The sequence below is a fragment of the Mustela putorius genome, unplaced genomic scaffold (genome assembly GCF_011764305.1).
Source record: "Mustela putorius furo isolate JIRA1106 unplaced genomic scaffold, ASM1176430v1.1 tig00003932_pilon_pilon_pilon:0A:0A, whole genome shotgun sequence".
NCBI classification, from domain to species: Eukaryota; Metazoa; Chordata; class Mammalia; order Carnivora; family Mustelidae; genus Mustela; species Mustela putorius.
Window position 1 is genome coordinate 7,981,463 of NW_025422077.1, and position 16,006 is coordinate 7,997,468.

At 39.2% G+C, this 16,006-nt stretch overlaps 1 protein-coding gene across 3 annotated transcripts in view; it reads right to left on the reverse strand.

Annotated features, from left to right (window-relative positions):
• Positions 1-10,702, reverse strand: part of CFAP97 (cilia and flagella associated protein 97) — a 38,210-nt gene extending 27,508 nt beyond the window's left edge. Inside the window, exons 1-2 of one of the 3 annotated variants that reach the window (XM_004757735.3) lie at positions 10,580-10,702; positions 1,299-2,329 (exon numbers count right to left, since the gene is read on the reverse strand). In XM_004757735.3, coding sequence (XP_004757792.1) covers positions 1,299-2,313 — 1,015 coding nt within the window. In that variant the 5' untranslated portion in view covers positions 2,314-2,329; positions 10,580-10,702. The other 2 variants (XM_004757738.3, XM_004757737.3) reach the window with 2 other exon arrangements.
• Positions 10,703-16,006: the final 5,304 nt, after the last annotated feature.

Sequence of the window (16,006 nt, forward strand, 5' to 3'; positions counted from 1 at the left end):
GAGAAAAGGGAACCCTCTTACACTGTTGGGAATGTACATGGCGCAGCAGCTACAGAAAACACAATAGAAGTTCCTCAAAAAATTAAAACCAGAAAGGCCATATGATCCAGCAATCTACTTTTGGGTATTTATCAAAAGAAAATGAAAACACCAATTTGAAGAGACATGCACACCCTATGTTCACTGCAGCATCATTAACCATAGTCAAGATATGGAAGCAACCGAAGTATCCATAGCCAAATGAATGGATAAAGATGAGATATATACATATAATACAATTATTACTCAGCGATAAGATATCTTGCCATTTGTGGTGCCACGGACCTAGAGGGTATGATGCTAAGTGAAATAAGATGAAGACAAATACACTGTTTGTCTTTCACTTGTATGTGGAATCTAAAACCCAAACAAAAGAACAATACTAAACAGACTCAGATATAGGAAACAAACTGTTGCTTACCAGAGGAGAGGAAGGGTTAGGGGCTGCGGGGGACAAAAGAGGTGAGGGGAATTAAGAGGTACAAACTTCCAGTTATAAAATAAGTCACAGGGATGTAATATACAGTATAAGGAATATGGTCAACAATATTGTAATAATTTTGCACAGTGACAGATGGTAACTAGACCTATCATGGGCATCATCTCATAATTTATAAAAGTACTGAATCACTGTGATATATACCTGAAGCCAATAGACTACTGTGTCAATAATACTTCCAAAAATTTGTATCTTAAAGGAACTGCCACCTGAATTATGCTATTTCATCAACTTGGTAATTAGTTTTCAAGTAATCCTCTTTAACCTTTAAAGTCTGAATAGTTCCCTACAGTTTATTCCAAAATTTCATTTGGTAGCATTTCTTGCCACTTTCTCTGATATGAAGACAACAGGTCAGTTTATTTTAATTTTAGTACTGTTGCCTTTCTTAAAGAAGAAAGTGAAATCTATCTCATGCCCACATCTCTCAAATGTGAAAAACATCTGTCTCCACTTCTCTCATTTCTGTTGTCTATATGGTCCCTCCAAACTTTATGACTTTGTAAGAAACTAAACAAAATTAGGGTAGTAGTTACTAGTCCTCATTCATTAGCTTTTCAATATTATAACTAATGATATTCCAAGTATTTTTAAGGTAAAATAGGATATTTGGTAAAGTTATTACATCAATTATCCCAAACAATAAAATATATCTATTTTAGAAAAATCAGTGCAAATTCACAGTATTTGCTATTTAAGCTCAATATACCATGAAGTTTACTATTTGCCCAATATTTATAGCTTTTAAAAAGAAAATTACCTTTCAAAAGATGATTGAGATCCATTGTGTCATGTAAGGCTTTTTGTTTGTATCTGTGGTCTGAATTGGAATCTAACACTGAAGATTTTGAAGTGAGATCAGGCCCATGTTTTTCTTGCCCTTTTTTGGTTGATTTCAAAGATTTTGAATTATTTTTTAAATCTTCAACATTTCCATATACTTCTTGACTCACGTTTTCCTGCCTTTTAACTTTTACTTTTTGATCATTTGATGCTCCCAGTTCAAAAGACTGAACAGGGCTGATGTCTGGAGTTGACAGTGGAGTGACATCTGTCACAGTATCTTCCGATTCCTCAGGGTAATCATTGACTTTTGGTTTAGTACTTGAAGGCTGTATTCCTGCTGATTTCATTCCTGGTTTATATTTCTGTTTTGGTGATAAGTGGGTTACACCGCATAGACGTTTCTTTAATGATGGCGATGAATCAGAAATACAGTTATCGGACCCTGCATCTGAACAATCTGTGCCTGAACTTGAAGATGAGGAAGACAGAGAGGAAGAGGAGGAAGAGGAATTATTTTTGGAATACTTTTTACTTATGTTTTTCTTAAAGTTATTAGATGGTTTAGCTGACTTGGACCTGACATGTCTTTTCCCATCATCACTGCTTTCCTCTCCATCTGTATAATAATCATCCTCACCTTCTTTTATAATTTTAGGAATTCTCCTTGGAGTGGGCAAGTGTACTTTATGCCCTGTTGTAGCATCCCACAATTTTTTTGATCTTGGAGTGGTCAATGATAAAGAATTTCTGGTTTGCATATTATCATTTTCTACAGAGTGTTCTTCTGGAGGAATTACCTCCTTTTTTTCATTTTCCTTTTTTTGTATTCCAAATTTCGAATTTTCCGTATCTTTATCTATTCTCTCTTCAGGGTCATCATTTTGCTTGCCAAAAACTGTGTTACTTTCACATTTCTTTGCTTCTTCAAAGTCACTGTCAAAGAAGGAATGGTCCACTTCACCTTCTGATACATCTATAAACCGATCCATGGTGGTAAAAATATATCTGAAAAAGAGGCCAGTGTTACCATCAAACTAAAGAATAATTTCCCAGTACTTTTCACTTTTTATAGTAATTACATATCCCAAACTGAGAAGTTTGATTACAGAGAAATGACAAAAAAATAGAGCCACCAAAAAAAAAAAAAAAAAGTAACTCAGTAAGTGATAATCAGGCACAAGGGTAACAATAAATTGTACCAGTGATGTGAAACTTAAGTTCAGTTCACAAGAGTACTCAAGGCAAGTTTATCACAAACATATACCTCAGTAAATAGCCATACACCTAGGTGAACCCTAAGGAAAATCTGCCTTCAGTAAGTACAATTAGAGTTTAGAATAAGAAGGGATGGTGTTAAACCTCCCCCAAATCAGCTAAGCCATCCTGAATTTAGAATTTGACCTCTAATACTATTCTCCACTTAAAAAACAAAAACAAAAACAAACACACACACACACCCCAAACAAAAAAAAAACCCATAAGTCAAAAAACTGTAATGACTTGGAAGGCAGTTAATTCTATTTCTGGAGGTAAAGAAAAACAAGGGCCTAGAAGATCTTACTGTTATAAGAAGGTACAGTATTCAAATATGCCTGATACCGTGATAATACAACAAAGGCTCTAGTTTAAAGGGGTTTCCAGGGCACCTGGGTGGCTCAGTGGGTTAAGCCACTGCCTTCGGCTCAGGTCATGATCTCAGGGTCCTGGGAGCAAGGCCCGCATCGGGCTCCCTGCTCAGCGGGGAGCTTGCTTCCTTGCCTGCCTCTCTGTCTACTTGTGATCTCTCTCTCTGTCAAATAAATAAATAAAATCTTAAAAAAAAAAAAAAAAAGGAGGGGTTTCCACTGTCCAAGTTGGAAAATTTAGTACTGGAAAACAAAACACACAAAATACTCTTAAAAATGAAAAAGTACTTCCATGGAAAGCTATTATATGATATTCAAAATCGTAATGATATTCAAAAGGGCAAATAATATGAGGTACATTAAAGGAAAGGTACATATAATATAATAATATACAGCCAACAATCCAATTGTGCACTCAGTATACTCAAATTATGATTAATTCTACGACAATTAAAAAAACATGTAATCTGTATTCTCAATCAACCATGATACTCTGGAGCCTTTTATTGCTTAAGTGATCCTGCAACCTATAAAACAAGTACAAACATGATTTAAAAATCAACCAAACTCAAACTATCAGTACTAATGCAATAGGTTAATAAGACAGATGAGAGGTATGTGTGGTAATACATCTTATCATCATTGGGTAACTTACTCTGCCTTAAAGGTTTTGAAGAATTTAAGAGATTCTGACATAATAAACATAAAAACTTAACTATTCAAAATCAACTTTTAGATGCTTATTTAATTTAATAACTTACCAGATTTATTAAAAATGTCTAAGTGCTTAGTTAGACTTCCTTTATTAGATATATAAGTATCCCTGGCCAGATGTCCAAGGTACTTGAGAAAATCAAATATACTAAAATTGTAATTGTGCTGTTCATATAAATTAAATTTGCCAGTCTGCAAATGGTATAGAATGTTCAGGGAAAATCAAGCTAAGTGAAGATTAATCAAAGTACTAGTGAGTTTTATTTTATTTATTAACATATAATATATTATTTGCCCCAGAGGTACAGGTCTGTACAGGCTTACACATTTCACAGCACTCACCATAGCACTAATACTCTAATATTCCCCACAATGTCCATAACCCAGCCACCCTATCCCTATCCCCTCCAATCCCCAGCAACCCTCAGTTTGTTTCCGTGAGATTAAGAGTCTCTTATGGTTAGTACAAGTGAGTTTTAAAATTCTAACACATTATTATACTTAAATTGAGAAAAGATATGTAAGTAGATCTTAAAAGTTTAAAGAAAAATCAGATAACTTATACCTAAACAATAAATACAAGAAATATTATTTCCCATAGCACAGATCAATGCCCTCGTAAGTTTCAAAACTCTATCAACAGAAGGATGCCTTCTCCACAAACCCTCAAAGATATTTAATAGGTTTTAGAGGTCAAATTAAAGTCTACTCTTTTAATTTATAAAAACTGAAACTTATCTCCTTGGCATTTGGCTATTAATTTTCAGAGCCATAAAAAACCCATCAGCCTTTTAAATCAGTACCTTCACTTCGGAAATTCATCCTAAGAATATAGTACTAAAAAGAAAGAATGGTATGCATTATAGTATTACCTGTACTGAAAAAACTTAAATGAAAAAATACTATGATCCATTAAAAAAATTATTTACATCAGGGGTCAGCAGGCTACTGTGCATGAACCAAATCTGACCTGCCATCTGTTTCTGTAAATAAAGTTTTACTGGAACACAGCCACAGGTTTAGATATTGTCTCTGACAGCTATCACACTATACCTGTAGAGTTTAGTAGCTGTGACATAGACTACAATATATTTATCACAAAGCCTAAAATATTTATCAACTGACCCTTTACTGAAAAAGCTTGTGGACCCCTGATTTAGGTGATATATCAGCATGAAAAATGCACAATACAAAACTGTTTATCCATACCGGATTAATAATACAATTTACGCATTTAAATAAAAACCAGGGGGGAAAAGAGCAAAATTAAGTTGACCTGTTTGAAGAAAACCAACAATCTCACTACATTTTTAATATTTCCATTACTGTTTTTATATAGTGTCCCTGCAATAAATTAAGTAGACTGGGAGTCTGCACAATGAAAAAGAATGAACAGAGTCAGACACAAACTTGGTTTTGCCACCTACGAACTGTATTTCTGGGCACATGTAAAGGATGTTCATCACAGCACTACTGTTTCTAACAGCAATGAGTTAGGAAAAACGCAAAGTCTAATAAGAGGAAAATGAATAAGCAAAATATTGTATCTGACATACTATGTCAGTCAAAAAGGATGAGCTAAGATCTACAAAAATAATATTTACTAAAGAGAATTAAATGAGGGCGCCTGGGTGGCTCAGTGGGTTAAGCCGCTGCCTTCGGCTCGGGTCATGATCTCAGGGTCCTGGGATCAAGTCCCGCATCGGGCTCTCTGCTCAGCGGGGAGCCTGCTTCCTCCTCTCTCTCTCTGCCTGCCTCTCTGCCTACTTGTGATCTCTCTCTGTCAAATAAATAAAAATAAAATCTTTAAAAAAAAAAAAAAGAGAATTAAATGAACAATTATATAAAACTTAAAACACACATGATACTGAATTCCTCATGGGAACAAAATTACATAGCATGGCCTGGAAGGACCAGTTCTTAGCTAATAAACAGCTAAGAGTATGAGGCTGTGAGGGAAGAGGAGGAATGAGGGTGAAGAAGCCCATAGAAGGTAAAAATAAAGAACCTGGCATAGGCCTGGGATCATGGGTCACCACATCACAAAGAGTATGACTGACGGGCACCTGGCTGGCTCCGCAATTTGAGCATATGACTCCTCATCTCTGGGTTGCGAGCTGGAGCCCCAAGTTGGGCATAGTGCCTACTTAATTTTAAAAATATAAAAATAAAAATAAAAAAAGAGTATGACTGATCATTGTCAATACAACTCTGCTCATCTGAGTTCAAAAAGGAAACCAATAAATCAAAACAGCCACTGCAGGCTGGCCAGCTCTTACATTATTTTGCCATTAAATTCCCAAAAGTTACCCTCTTTTGTAAGGTAATTAACTCTTTGATCCAAAATACCAAGGGATGGAATAAAAAAGGGTTACAGGTAAATTTTTTTTTCTCTCTCACTTTATTACATGGTTAAAAATACCTTTGTGATTTAAAAAATTTGAGGGGGGGTGTTGCCTGGGTGGCTCAGTCTGGTTAAGCGTCTGACTCTCAATTTCTGCTCAGGTCAAGATCTCAGGGTGGTGAGATCCATGATCCCAGAGTTATGAGACAGAGCATGAAGCCTGCTTAAGATTAGCTCTGTCCTGCTCACTCTGCCCTTCCCTCCACCCCTGCCTCCCCGTGCTCTCTCAAAAAAAAAAAAAAGAATTGTTTTTTGGGATGCCTGGGTAGCTCAGTTGGTTAGGTGGCTGCCTTCAGCTCAGGTCATGATGCCAGGGTTCTGGGATCGAGTCCTGCATTGGGCTCTCTGCTCAGCAGGGAGCCTGCTTCTCCCTCTGCCTCTGCCTGCTGCTCCCCTTGGCTTGTGCTCTCCCTGTCAAATAAATAAATCTTTTAAAAAATTTGTTTTTATGGGGCACCTGAGTGGCTCAGTGAGTTAAGCTGCTGCCTTCGGCTCAGGTCATAATCTCAGGGTCCTGGGATCAAGTCCCGCATTGGGCTCTCTGCTCAGCAGGGAGCCTGCTTCCCTCTCTCTCTCTTTGCCTGCCTCTCCGTCTACTTGTGATTTCTGTCAAATAAATAAATAAAATCTTTAAAAAAAAATTGTTTTTTTAAGTTTCTTCAAAATTTAAAAACAAAAGGTTTTATGGAATTGCCTGGAGCATAAATTTCCCTAGTTTAGTTTAAAAAACAACTCTTTCAGGGTGCCTGGGTGGCTCAGTGGGTTAAAGCCTCTGCCTTCGGCTTGGGTCATGATCCCAGGGTCCTGGGATCGAGCCCCACATTGGGCTCCCTGCTCACCAGGGAGCCTGCTTCCTCCTCTCTCTCTGCCTGCCTCTCTGCCTACTTGTGATCTCTGTCAAATAAATAAACAAAATCTTAAAAAACTACAACAACAACTCTTTCAAAAACAAATCACCAAATCATTCTATCATGCCTCAGAAAAACTTGTTTTTCAGGAAATACACAAAATCACTAACATAACTCTCATTGGTATTAGTATTACTATTCTAGTACAACTAAGAGCTAAAACATATTTAAGGTTAAGAGGTTTTTATCATTCCCATTTACCAATGAGAAAAATGAAGCAGAGCAAGAACTTGCCCAGAGTCACACAGCTTGGTAAGTGGCAAAGCCAGGATTCGCAGGCAGGCAGGCAGGCAGGCAGGCAAAGTTTAAAGATCATGTTATTAATCACTGTTTATTCTGCTTCAAAATAAGGTCCTTAACTAAGATATGGGTTTTTTTTTTAAATCTTTAAAATACATTGCTATGATATCTATGATTTATCTAATAATAAACTGCAAGATAACAAGATCTTCTCATCAAGGGGACTTTTAAAGGAAAATGGGATCTATTTAGCAATACGGTTTTAGGAACAGTTCTGTGCAGAAAAAGAGGATCTGTACAGTTAAAATTAGATACACATGTGATTGCCACACATTTTGCTGGAATTTATTTGCTATGTAGCAATTTTCCATTAACAAAGTAAACTGAAAAAAACCTCATGGGAACCACAAACTAAACCAGTGGTAGCCTTGAGTAAATTAAAAAGTGTTAACCTAGGTAACAAGAATTCAGAACTTTAACTTATGACCCTCTCTATCCCAATCTGAGCTTGTGACCAAACCACCTGTCCAAAGACGGTAGTGAATTACAAAGGTATTTCTGACAAGGAGTGACAATTGTGGAAGTCACTAAATTTGAAATGTTTCCAACATGCCTCCTCTTTATGTGTTTGGCATATCAAGTCAATTTTGCGATCCCTGATAATCTTGGGTAAGACCTATGTAAAGTTCCCTATGAAGGTGCATGGCAAAATAATTCAAGTTAGAGCTAATACCCTTCCATACCCTTAGAGTTTCCCAACAGTCCTGAAAGGAAAAAAATTTACCACCTTACTTTAGGTATGAAGAGACTAAGACCTAGCAATTCAAATGGCTTTAATAATTTAAACTGATAAGTGTCAAGTATGCCTCTTATGATTTCAAGCTTTATCAAATTTGTGAATTAAAAAAAAAACTGAGATAGTTGAAATTAAGGATTCAAATGGATAAGTGGAAAAAAAAGCTATCACTCACAGAGATTTTATGACGTGCCAAGCACTATTCTAAGCACTCTTTCATTGATCATTTGCCACTGATTATTTTCACTGACCATTTAATACTGGTAATGACAAGGAAACTGAAGCACAGAGGTTAACTGACATGTTCAAAGACCATGTGGCTAGAAAGCAGTAGAGTCAGGATTTGAGTCCAGAGAGTCAGCCGTCTTACTGGTTATGCTGTATTGAAACAAGCAAAGGAAAATGAATAAGCCAAAAACCTAATGGGGAGGTATACTCTGAAACTGCCAAATAATAACACAATAATAGCACAGACACAGAATGAGGGAAGGTGAGTAGGGCAGGTGCACTGAGGGGCCCAAGTTCAAAGAACGTTCACTGAAAAAAGACTTGGAGCTTACCAAGTGGCAAAAGAATGACTGAGAAATCAAAACATTAAAATGCTCTTAAGTCATCCCAGGATAGCAATATGCAATCTTGGGGTAACCTGCATTACATTCTGCTTGGTCAAACTACTTCTTGAATAAAGCAGTTAGCTCTCAGTGCTATGGTGAAGAGTCTAGAATCTAAGTCATGATCAATGTTTTATAGAACAAGGGATTCATAGTAAAAGTAACGGTTAAGAGAAAGGGTATGCTCAGATAAAGGACTGTGATATGAAAAAAGATTTTAGAGCTGTTATTTGTAGTTACAGATGTAGAACTTCCATCAACAGATGTAATCTATAAGAAACCTGTTCTTAATAAAATTAAAAAAAGAAAAAACAAAACTTGTTTTTTGTTTTTTTTTAAAGAAACCTTTTCTTAAATCAACATCAGAATTGCTCAAAATGGAATGGGCTACTTTCTAGGATTATGAGCCATGAGTCACTAGATAGATTTTGGAGCAAAAGCTCAATGTCCACTTGTGATGCTACAGAGGGAATTCATGCATTAGGAGGACATGATTTTCCCAACCATAACATTTTATCAACTAGGTCTAAATCCTAACAAATATTTGTAATCCAAATAATTAGATAGTTCTTTGAAATCCATTTTTCATAGCTAACAGTTTCGTTCCTTATCTCCTTACTAAACTGGGAACTCTAACATTAGACATTCAAAGAATGTTTATCTGATGAAGGAGTTTGGAGCTAGGAGGCTTAAGATTTTCTGCTACGTAAGCAGAAAATTCACTGCTTTTCCCTGAGCTAGTTCCCTTGACAGTTTTCCACAATTGTTCCCCTCCAACACCCATACCTCCACCACACACACCAGAATTAACTATCCTCTGATCTGTATTTACATGGTTGATGTAACCCTCAACCGTTGTTAAGGACCCACCTTACTTAGTGTTCATGAGAGGTGGCGAAACACCTGGGAGACTTTTCAGGCATAATACCCAACAGATAGGGTTATTGTAAGGATTTAAGCACTGCGGTGATTTAACTGAATTTATGGAAAAAATTATCCAACCATCCCACCCACTAGGCAATCCTTCCCATAACTTTTATTTCAAAGTTAGTGAGATTCAATTAACACTGGAAAATGAAAATGTGGACTTAGGACTGTCACGATTCTCTTTACAACATATTGGGAAAGGATAGAAATGAAATGATAATTCATTTAATAACTCTTCTGGGGCTCAGTGAAAACCTCTATTTGTCAAAAGCTGCCTGGGCGTCACTTGGACACTTACCATTTGTATAACTCCCGCAGAGCCAGCAACAGAAATACTAATGCTTTTTAAGATACAAATACCAAATAAGAATCTGGCATTTTTCAAACTGTCATTTCGTTACTGTGACATCGCATTATTTCTGAAATTAGGTGTATAATACGCTCCTAATAAGGTAACCGACTGGGTATGAAAATTCCGGCCCTAAGTAAAAATCCGTTTTCCAGGACTTGAGTCAAGGGTCCGTTCACTACCTCTTCTTGACCACCCCCTTCCCCGCCCCCCCAGGGCAGCAGAAGATAACTGAGAGGCCGCCCTCAGGCTCCCGAGTTCAGAGTCAAGTCTTCAGAGGTGGGCGGCGCCGACCCGAACCCGGCTCCCAGTTACCCCCACTTCCTGACTCAGGGCCGACCCCGGCCCCCGGGCCATCCCCGAACGCACCCTGGGGGTAGGCCGGGCGGTTCCCACAGGGGCCGGCTGAGGTGCGGGAGGCCCCAAGGACCCTCCGGCCGCGGGCTCGGAAGCCTTTGTTGTGGTTACACCCACCACTGGAGAGGCTGGTTGGGCAGCAGCGCCCACGGAGCAAAGGGGTGGGGGTCCCGGCCAGGCCGTCTTTCCTAACCTCCCGCGCTGGATTCCTCACAGCGACCCTGAGGACTCGCCGCTGCCTGGGCTCCGGAGACAGGAAACGGACCCCCAAACGGAGGCGAGGGAGGCGGGCGGGGAAGAAGGGGTTGCTCGCGCGCCGCTTACCTGGGTGCTGTGGCCGTCGCCGCCGTCTCGCGCGCCGCCAGCGGCGTTCTAGAGTCGCGCGCACGCGCTAGCGCGCGCACGCACGCCCCACACGCGGCTCCCAGCGGCACGGCTCGAGCTTCCGGAGGCGGAGAGAGCGGAAAGGGAAAGGTGGGGGGTGCAGAGGGAGCGTCGCGAGTACCGCGGGAACTGGGCGGGGGCCAAACGTGCGGCGCGGCGGCTCCTCGTGGCCCCTCGCGGCGCGGGGGGAGGGGGGCGTCATAGAGCGCGGTGGGCCGGCCGGAGGCCTAGAGAGGCTCTCTGTGCCGCGCCCCACTGCGGGTGTCGGGGAGGGGGAAGTCAGGCCCACGACTCCGAGTGGGAAGGCGCACGTGAAGACATGAGGCTTGGAGGCCGTTAGTTGCCCAGCGCACCGTTAAGGTCTTACCGCTACTGCCCCCCACCCCCACCCCCACCCCCGCTACTAAGGGCAATGCGGTGGACCTAGTTGGTACAGCGGCTAGTTGGGAAAGTGGCTTCAATTATCTTATAAGTCGTTACCAAAACAACGGCAGTAATAAAGGGGGGCAGCTGTGACTTCGTGATTCTTTTTATCAGCAGAACTCCGATCAAAGAACTAGTTGGTTCTACGATTCAAGAGCCGGTAACGCGTTCTGACTACTGGTGAACGAGGTGGGTGGTTAAAGGAAGAAAGAAGTGATCTCTGCGGAATATGTTGAAAGCTATCATTTTTCGGCTTCGAACTCCCAGGCACATAGTAGTTGTGATAGGGTAATGGTGCCCCACATATGTACCCTTCCTAATCCCTGGAACCGGTGAATAGGCCATTGCACGTGGCAAAAGGAACTTGGTGCAGTGGGGTTAAGGATCTTTTCTGTGTGTGTGTGTGATTAAGGGTCTTGAGATGGGAAAATCAACCTAGATTATCCAGGGGCGTTCGGTGTAATCCTATGGTTTCTCAAAAATGAGAGTCAAGAAGTTTGGAGTCGTTAGTAGGAGTGATGGTTGTAGAAGCAAGAGGTTGTTAATGTAGAGCACCGTGACTTCAGTTAACAATACTGTATTGCGTATTGGAAAGTCAATACTGTAGATCTTAAACGTTTCTCATCATGTAAGAAGTTCTCAGGGGCGATGGGGTGGCTCAGTTAAGCCCCCAACTCTTGATTTCCTCTCAGGTCACGACCTCAGGGTGGTGAGATAGAGCCCTGAGTGAGGCTATTAAGGCTTAAGAGTCTTTTTTTTTTTTTTTTTAATTTATTTATTTGACAGACAAGAGATCACAAGTAGGTGGAGAGGCAGGCAGAGAGAGAGGAGGAAGCAGGCTCCCCGCTGAGCAGAGAGCCCGATGTGGGGCTCGATCCCAGGACCCTGGGATCATGACCCAAGCTGAAGGCAGAGGCTTTAACCCACTGAGCCACCCAGGCGCCCCAAGGCTTAAGAGTCTTAAGGCCCTTGAGTGTGGAGCCTGCTTAACATTCCTTTTCCTACTTCCTCTGCCCCTCCTCTCTCTCTCTTGCTCCAAAAAAAGTTTTTATCTCAAGGGAATAAATACGTAACTATGTGAGGTGGTGGATGTTAACTAGACTTATTGTGGTATTCCTTTCATAGCTGTACATCCTGGACTTACATGCTGTTATATGTAAGTTATATCAATAAAACTAAAAAAAAAAATTTTTTTTTAAATAAAAAGCAGCAAGAGGTCAGAGTGATGTAAGGGGACCTTGAAGCAGGGAAAGCAGGCACCTCTGGAAGTTGACAAAAGGAAGAAAAGGTGTTCTCCCCTGAAGCCTCCTAGAGGAATGAAACCCTGTAAATACCATGATCTTAGGCTTCTGACCTCTAGAACAGAAAGAATAAATTTGTGTTGTTTTAAAGCACTAAATTTGTAGTTATTTATTATAGCAGCAGTAGACACCTAATACATTGGGTAGTCAATAACAGTTTTTGCATGAAAGTGCAAAGAAAGCGAGGAACTAAGGGTTATCCATATCCTAGGGAGTGTCACTAAGGAACTGACTGTATTTTTGTTCTTTACAATGCATTTTGTACTTTCGAGTTATAACTACCAGCAAGTACACAGTATCCTCCTGTTCTTTTTATAGATTAAAAAGTAGGATTTCACTTAATTCTGCCTGATGAAATTTTGCTGGCACCATTTCCCAGGGATGATTTTCTACTCTGTGGTCAAAAGTTCGTTATACAAAGGGTTTGAATAAACATTTCTCTGAAGAATATATGCAAATGGCCAGTAAGCACATGAAAAGATGTTCAACATGGCTAATCGTTAGGGAAATGCAAACAAATCATGAAATCCCACTTCACACACATTATGATGGCTATTATAAAAATAAGAGAAAAAATAAAAAGGATTGGCAAAAATGTGGAGAGATTGGGAACCTTGTATATTGCTCATGGGAATGTGAAATGGTATGACTGATGTGGAAAACCATGGCAGAGATCAATAAACTGAACTCAGAGCTACCATATGCCCCAGCGATTTCACTTTGGGTATGTACCCAGAGGAGTTGAAAGCAGAGTTTCAAACACATATTTGTGCACCCATGTTCACAGTAGCAGTATTCACCAAAGCCAAAAGCTGGAAATAACCCAAATGTCTGTCAACAGATGGATAAGCTAAATGTGGTACATTCATGCAGGAATATTATTCAGCCGTAAACAGGAATGAAGTTACGCTAGATGCTACAACATGGATGAATCTTGAGAACATTATGCTAAGCGAAATAAGCCAGGCATGAAGGGACAAATATGACCCCACATATATGAGGTACCTAAAATAGGCAAGTCACAGTAACCGAAATTAGAAGTGGGGGGCCTGACTGGTTCAGTTGATGGAGTATGCAATTCTTGATCTTGGAATTGTGGATTTGAGCCCCACATTGGGTGTGAAGATTGTTTAAAAATAAAATCTAAAAAGAGGAAAAAAGACTAGTGGGGGTTGGCGTGGAGAGGGGAGGGGAAGTTCTTATTTAATGCGTGCGGCATTTCACTACAGGTTGACAAGAATGATCTAGAGATGGATACTGGTGATGGATGTACAACAGTGTGAATGTACCTAATGCCACTGAACTGTATGCTTAAAGATGGTAAAATATTAATTTTTGTGTATGTTTTATGATTAAAAATAGCAAAAAAGGCTTATATCTTAAGCTTTAATTTTGGCTTTTTCTGAACTACGAATTTGTAAAAATTTTGCCTTTTGCCTGGTTTTCTTTTCCTATAAAGAGCACATCATCAGTAGTCTATATTGAATGAATCAATAAGCAAATGAAATAGATGGTAAATAAGCTTCTTCAGGCCAGAGATTTTAATTGCTTTGTGCCTCTTCATAATTCTGGTCATAGAGGGTCATTAACTCATAAGTGAAAAAAGGCTCTTCCCCAGATTCATTAAATCTGGACTCTTATCAGAAAAGATGAAAATAGGGGCGCCTGGGTGGCTCAGTGGTTGAGCCGCTGCCTTCGGCTCAGGTCATGATCTCAGGGTCCTGGGATCGAGTCCCGCATCGGGCTCTCTGCTCAGTGGGGAGCCTGCTTCCTCCTCTCTCTCTCTCTGCCTGCCTCTCTGCCTACTTGTGATTTATCTCTGTCAAATAAATAAATAAAATCTTTAAAAAAAAAAAAAAAAAAGAAAAGATGAAAATAATATCCCCTGGCCCCTTTTCAAAAATTGTTTTTCACTTATTGTAAACCTCTTGGAACAGAATATGGGCTTGACTTTCTGCAGAGAGCAATTAAAAGATCTTTTTTGCATAATAGCTGGAGGTTTTTTCATGTATGCTAAACTTTCTTATGAGGAAATGTATTTTTTTTAATTTAGGAATTAAGTTTTGAAGGATGAAGTCTTTATGGAGTTGAAGTTTACAACCAAATTGAAATTAAATATAGTTTCATATTTTTTAAGTTTCTTAAGGGGGTACCTTCAAAATATCTAAGTGCTCTAAGAGGAAATTGAGAAAGTAAAATGACTTAGATTCACATTTGAATCTCCTGTACTTCCACAAAGCAGAATTAGTGGCTCTCTTCTCACCACCATAGAACTTTGTAATACCTTAGTAATATATATTACATTGCTTTATGCTTTCCCCCAAACCCAGTTAGAATGTGAGCTCTTCAGGGACAGAGACCTTTTTTTTTTTTTTTTTTTTTAAGATTTATTTGAGAAAGGGGCAGAAGCAGAGGGAGAGAGAGAATCTCCACCAGACCCCACTAAGCAGGGAGCCTGATGTGGGGCTCAATCCCACAACCCTGAGATCATAACCTGAGCTGAAATCATGAGTGGGATGCTTAACCAATTGAGCCACCCAGGCTGTCTGCAGAGACTATGTTTTACATTGTTTTCTAACAAAGCACCTAGCTAATATTTTTGTACTGAATGAAAGAATAAATAGAAGTCACATACTACTTCTAGAAGTTCACAATATATTGAAGAGCTGGATGAATGCTATTGTACTGGTTTTGTAAGGACATTATTTGTATAATATAGAAAGCAGTTTGTTTTGTCCTTTGACATTACTTTTAGCTATTTGAAAGATGGCATCGTGGAGGAGAATCTTATAATTTAGGTCCACCACCTACTAGCTCTGTGATTTTGAGCAAGTCATTTAACTTCACCGAGTCTCAGTTTCCTAGTCTGGAAAATGGGATTATAAAATTTACCTTATGTCCTTTGTAGAGTTATAGTGAGGAACTTATGTTTTAAACAGGATTTCCGAAAGTTGAAGTTTCCATTAAGGGATACCTGGGTGGCTCAGTGAGTTAGGTGTCTGCCTTTGGGGTCATGATTCTAGGGTCCTGGCATCTAGCCCAGCATCTGTCTCCCGGCTCGGCAGGGTGTCTGCTTCTCCCTCTCCTTCTCCTCCCCTCCACTTGTGCTCTCCTGCTCTCTCTCTCAAATAAATAAAATCTTTTTTTTTAAAGAAGTTTCCATTAAAATATGAGGGTTTTTTTTTTACTTTTATTTTTTTATTTCTAAATATAGTATCATGGAAGAATATCATTTATTCATTCAAAAATATTTATTAAGGGCCTACTCTGTGCAACCCCTATTCATACTCTAATTAATACTCTAATACTAATTTTTATTGTCTATAGGTATGTTCTCTTTCCTAGAGCAAATAAATGACAAATGAGAGACACTGGCTTCGTTTTGGTAGTATATAAACGCTTTATATAATATTAAATACATAGTGTTAATCTGAAAATATTAAAAATCTTTTCCTAATTTATGTAAGTATATTTAATCCATATTGTGTCCTGCCTACTTTTAATACATATCATGAAAAAGTATCAAGATCAGTTCAAAAATTTTTTTGCCCACATGCATTTTGGAGAAATTAGTTAATAATTAAACACAATTTATATTCTTTTTTAATAATCTGCTGCCCAATAATACTGGATATTAAATTTA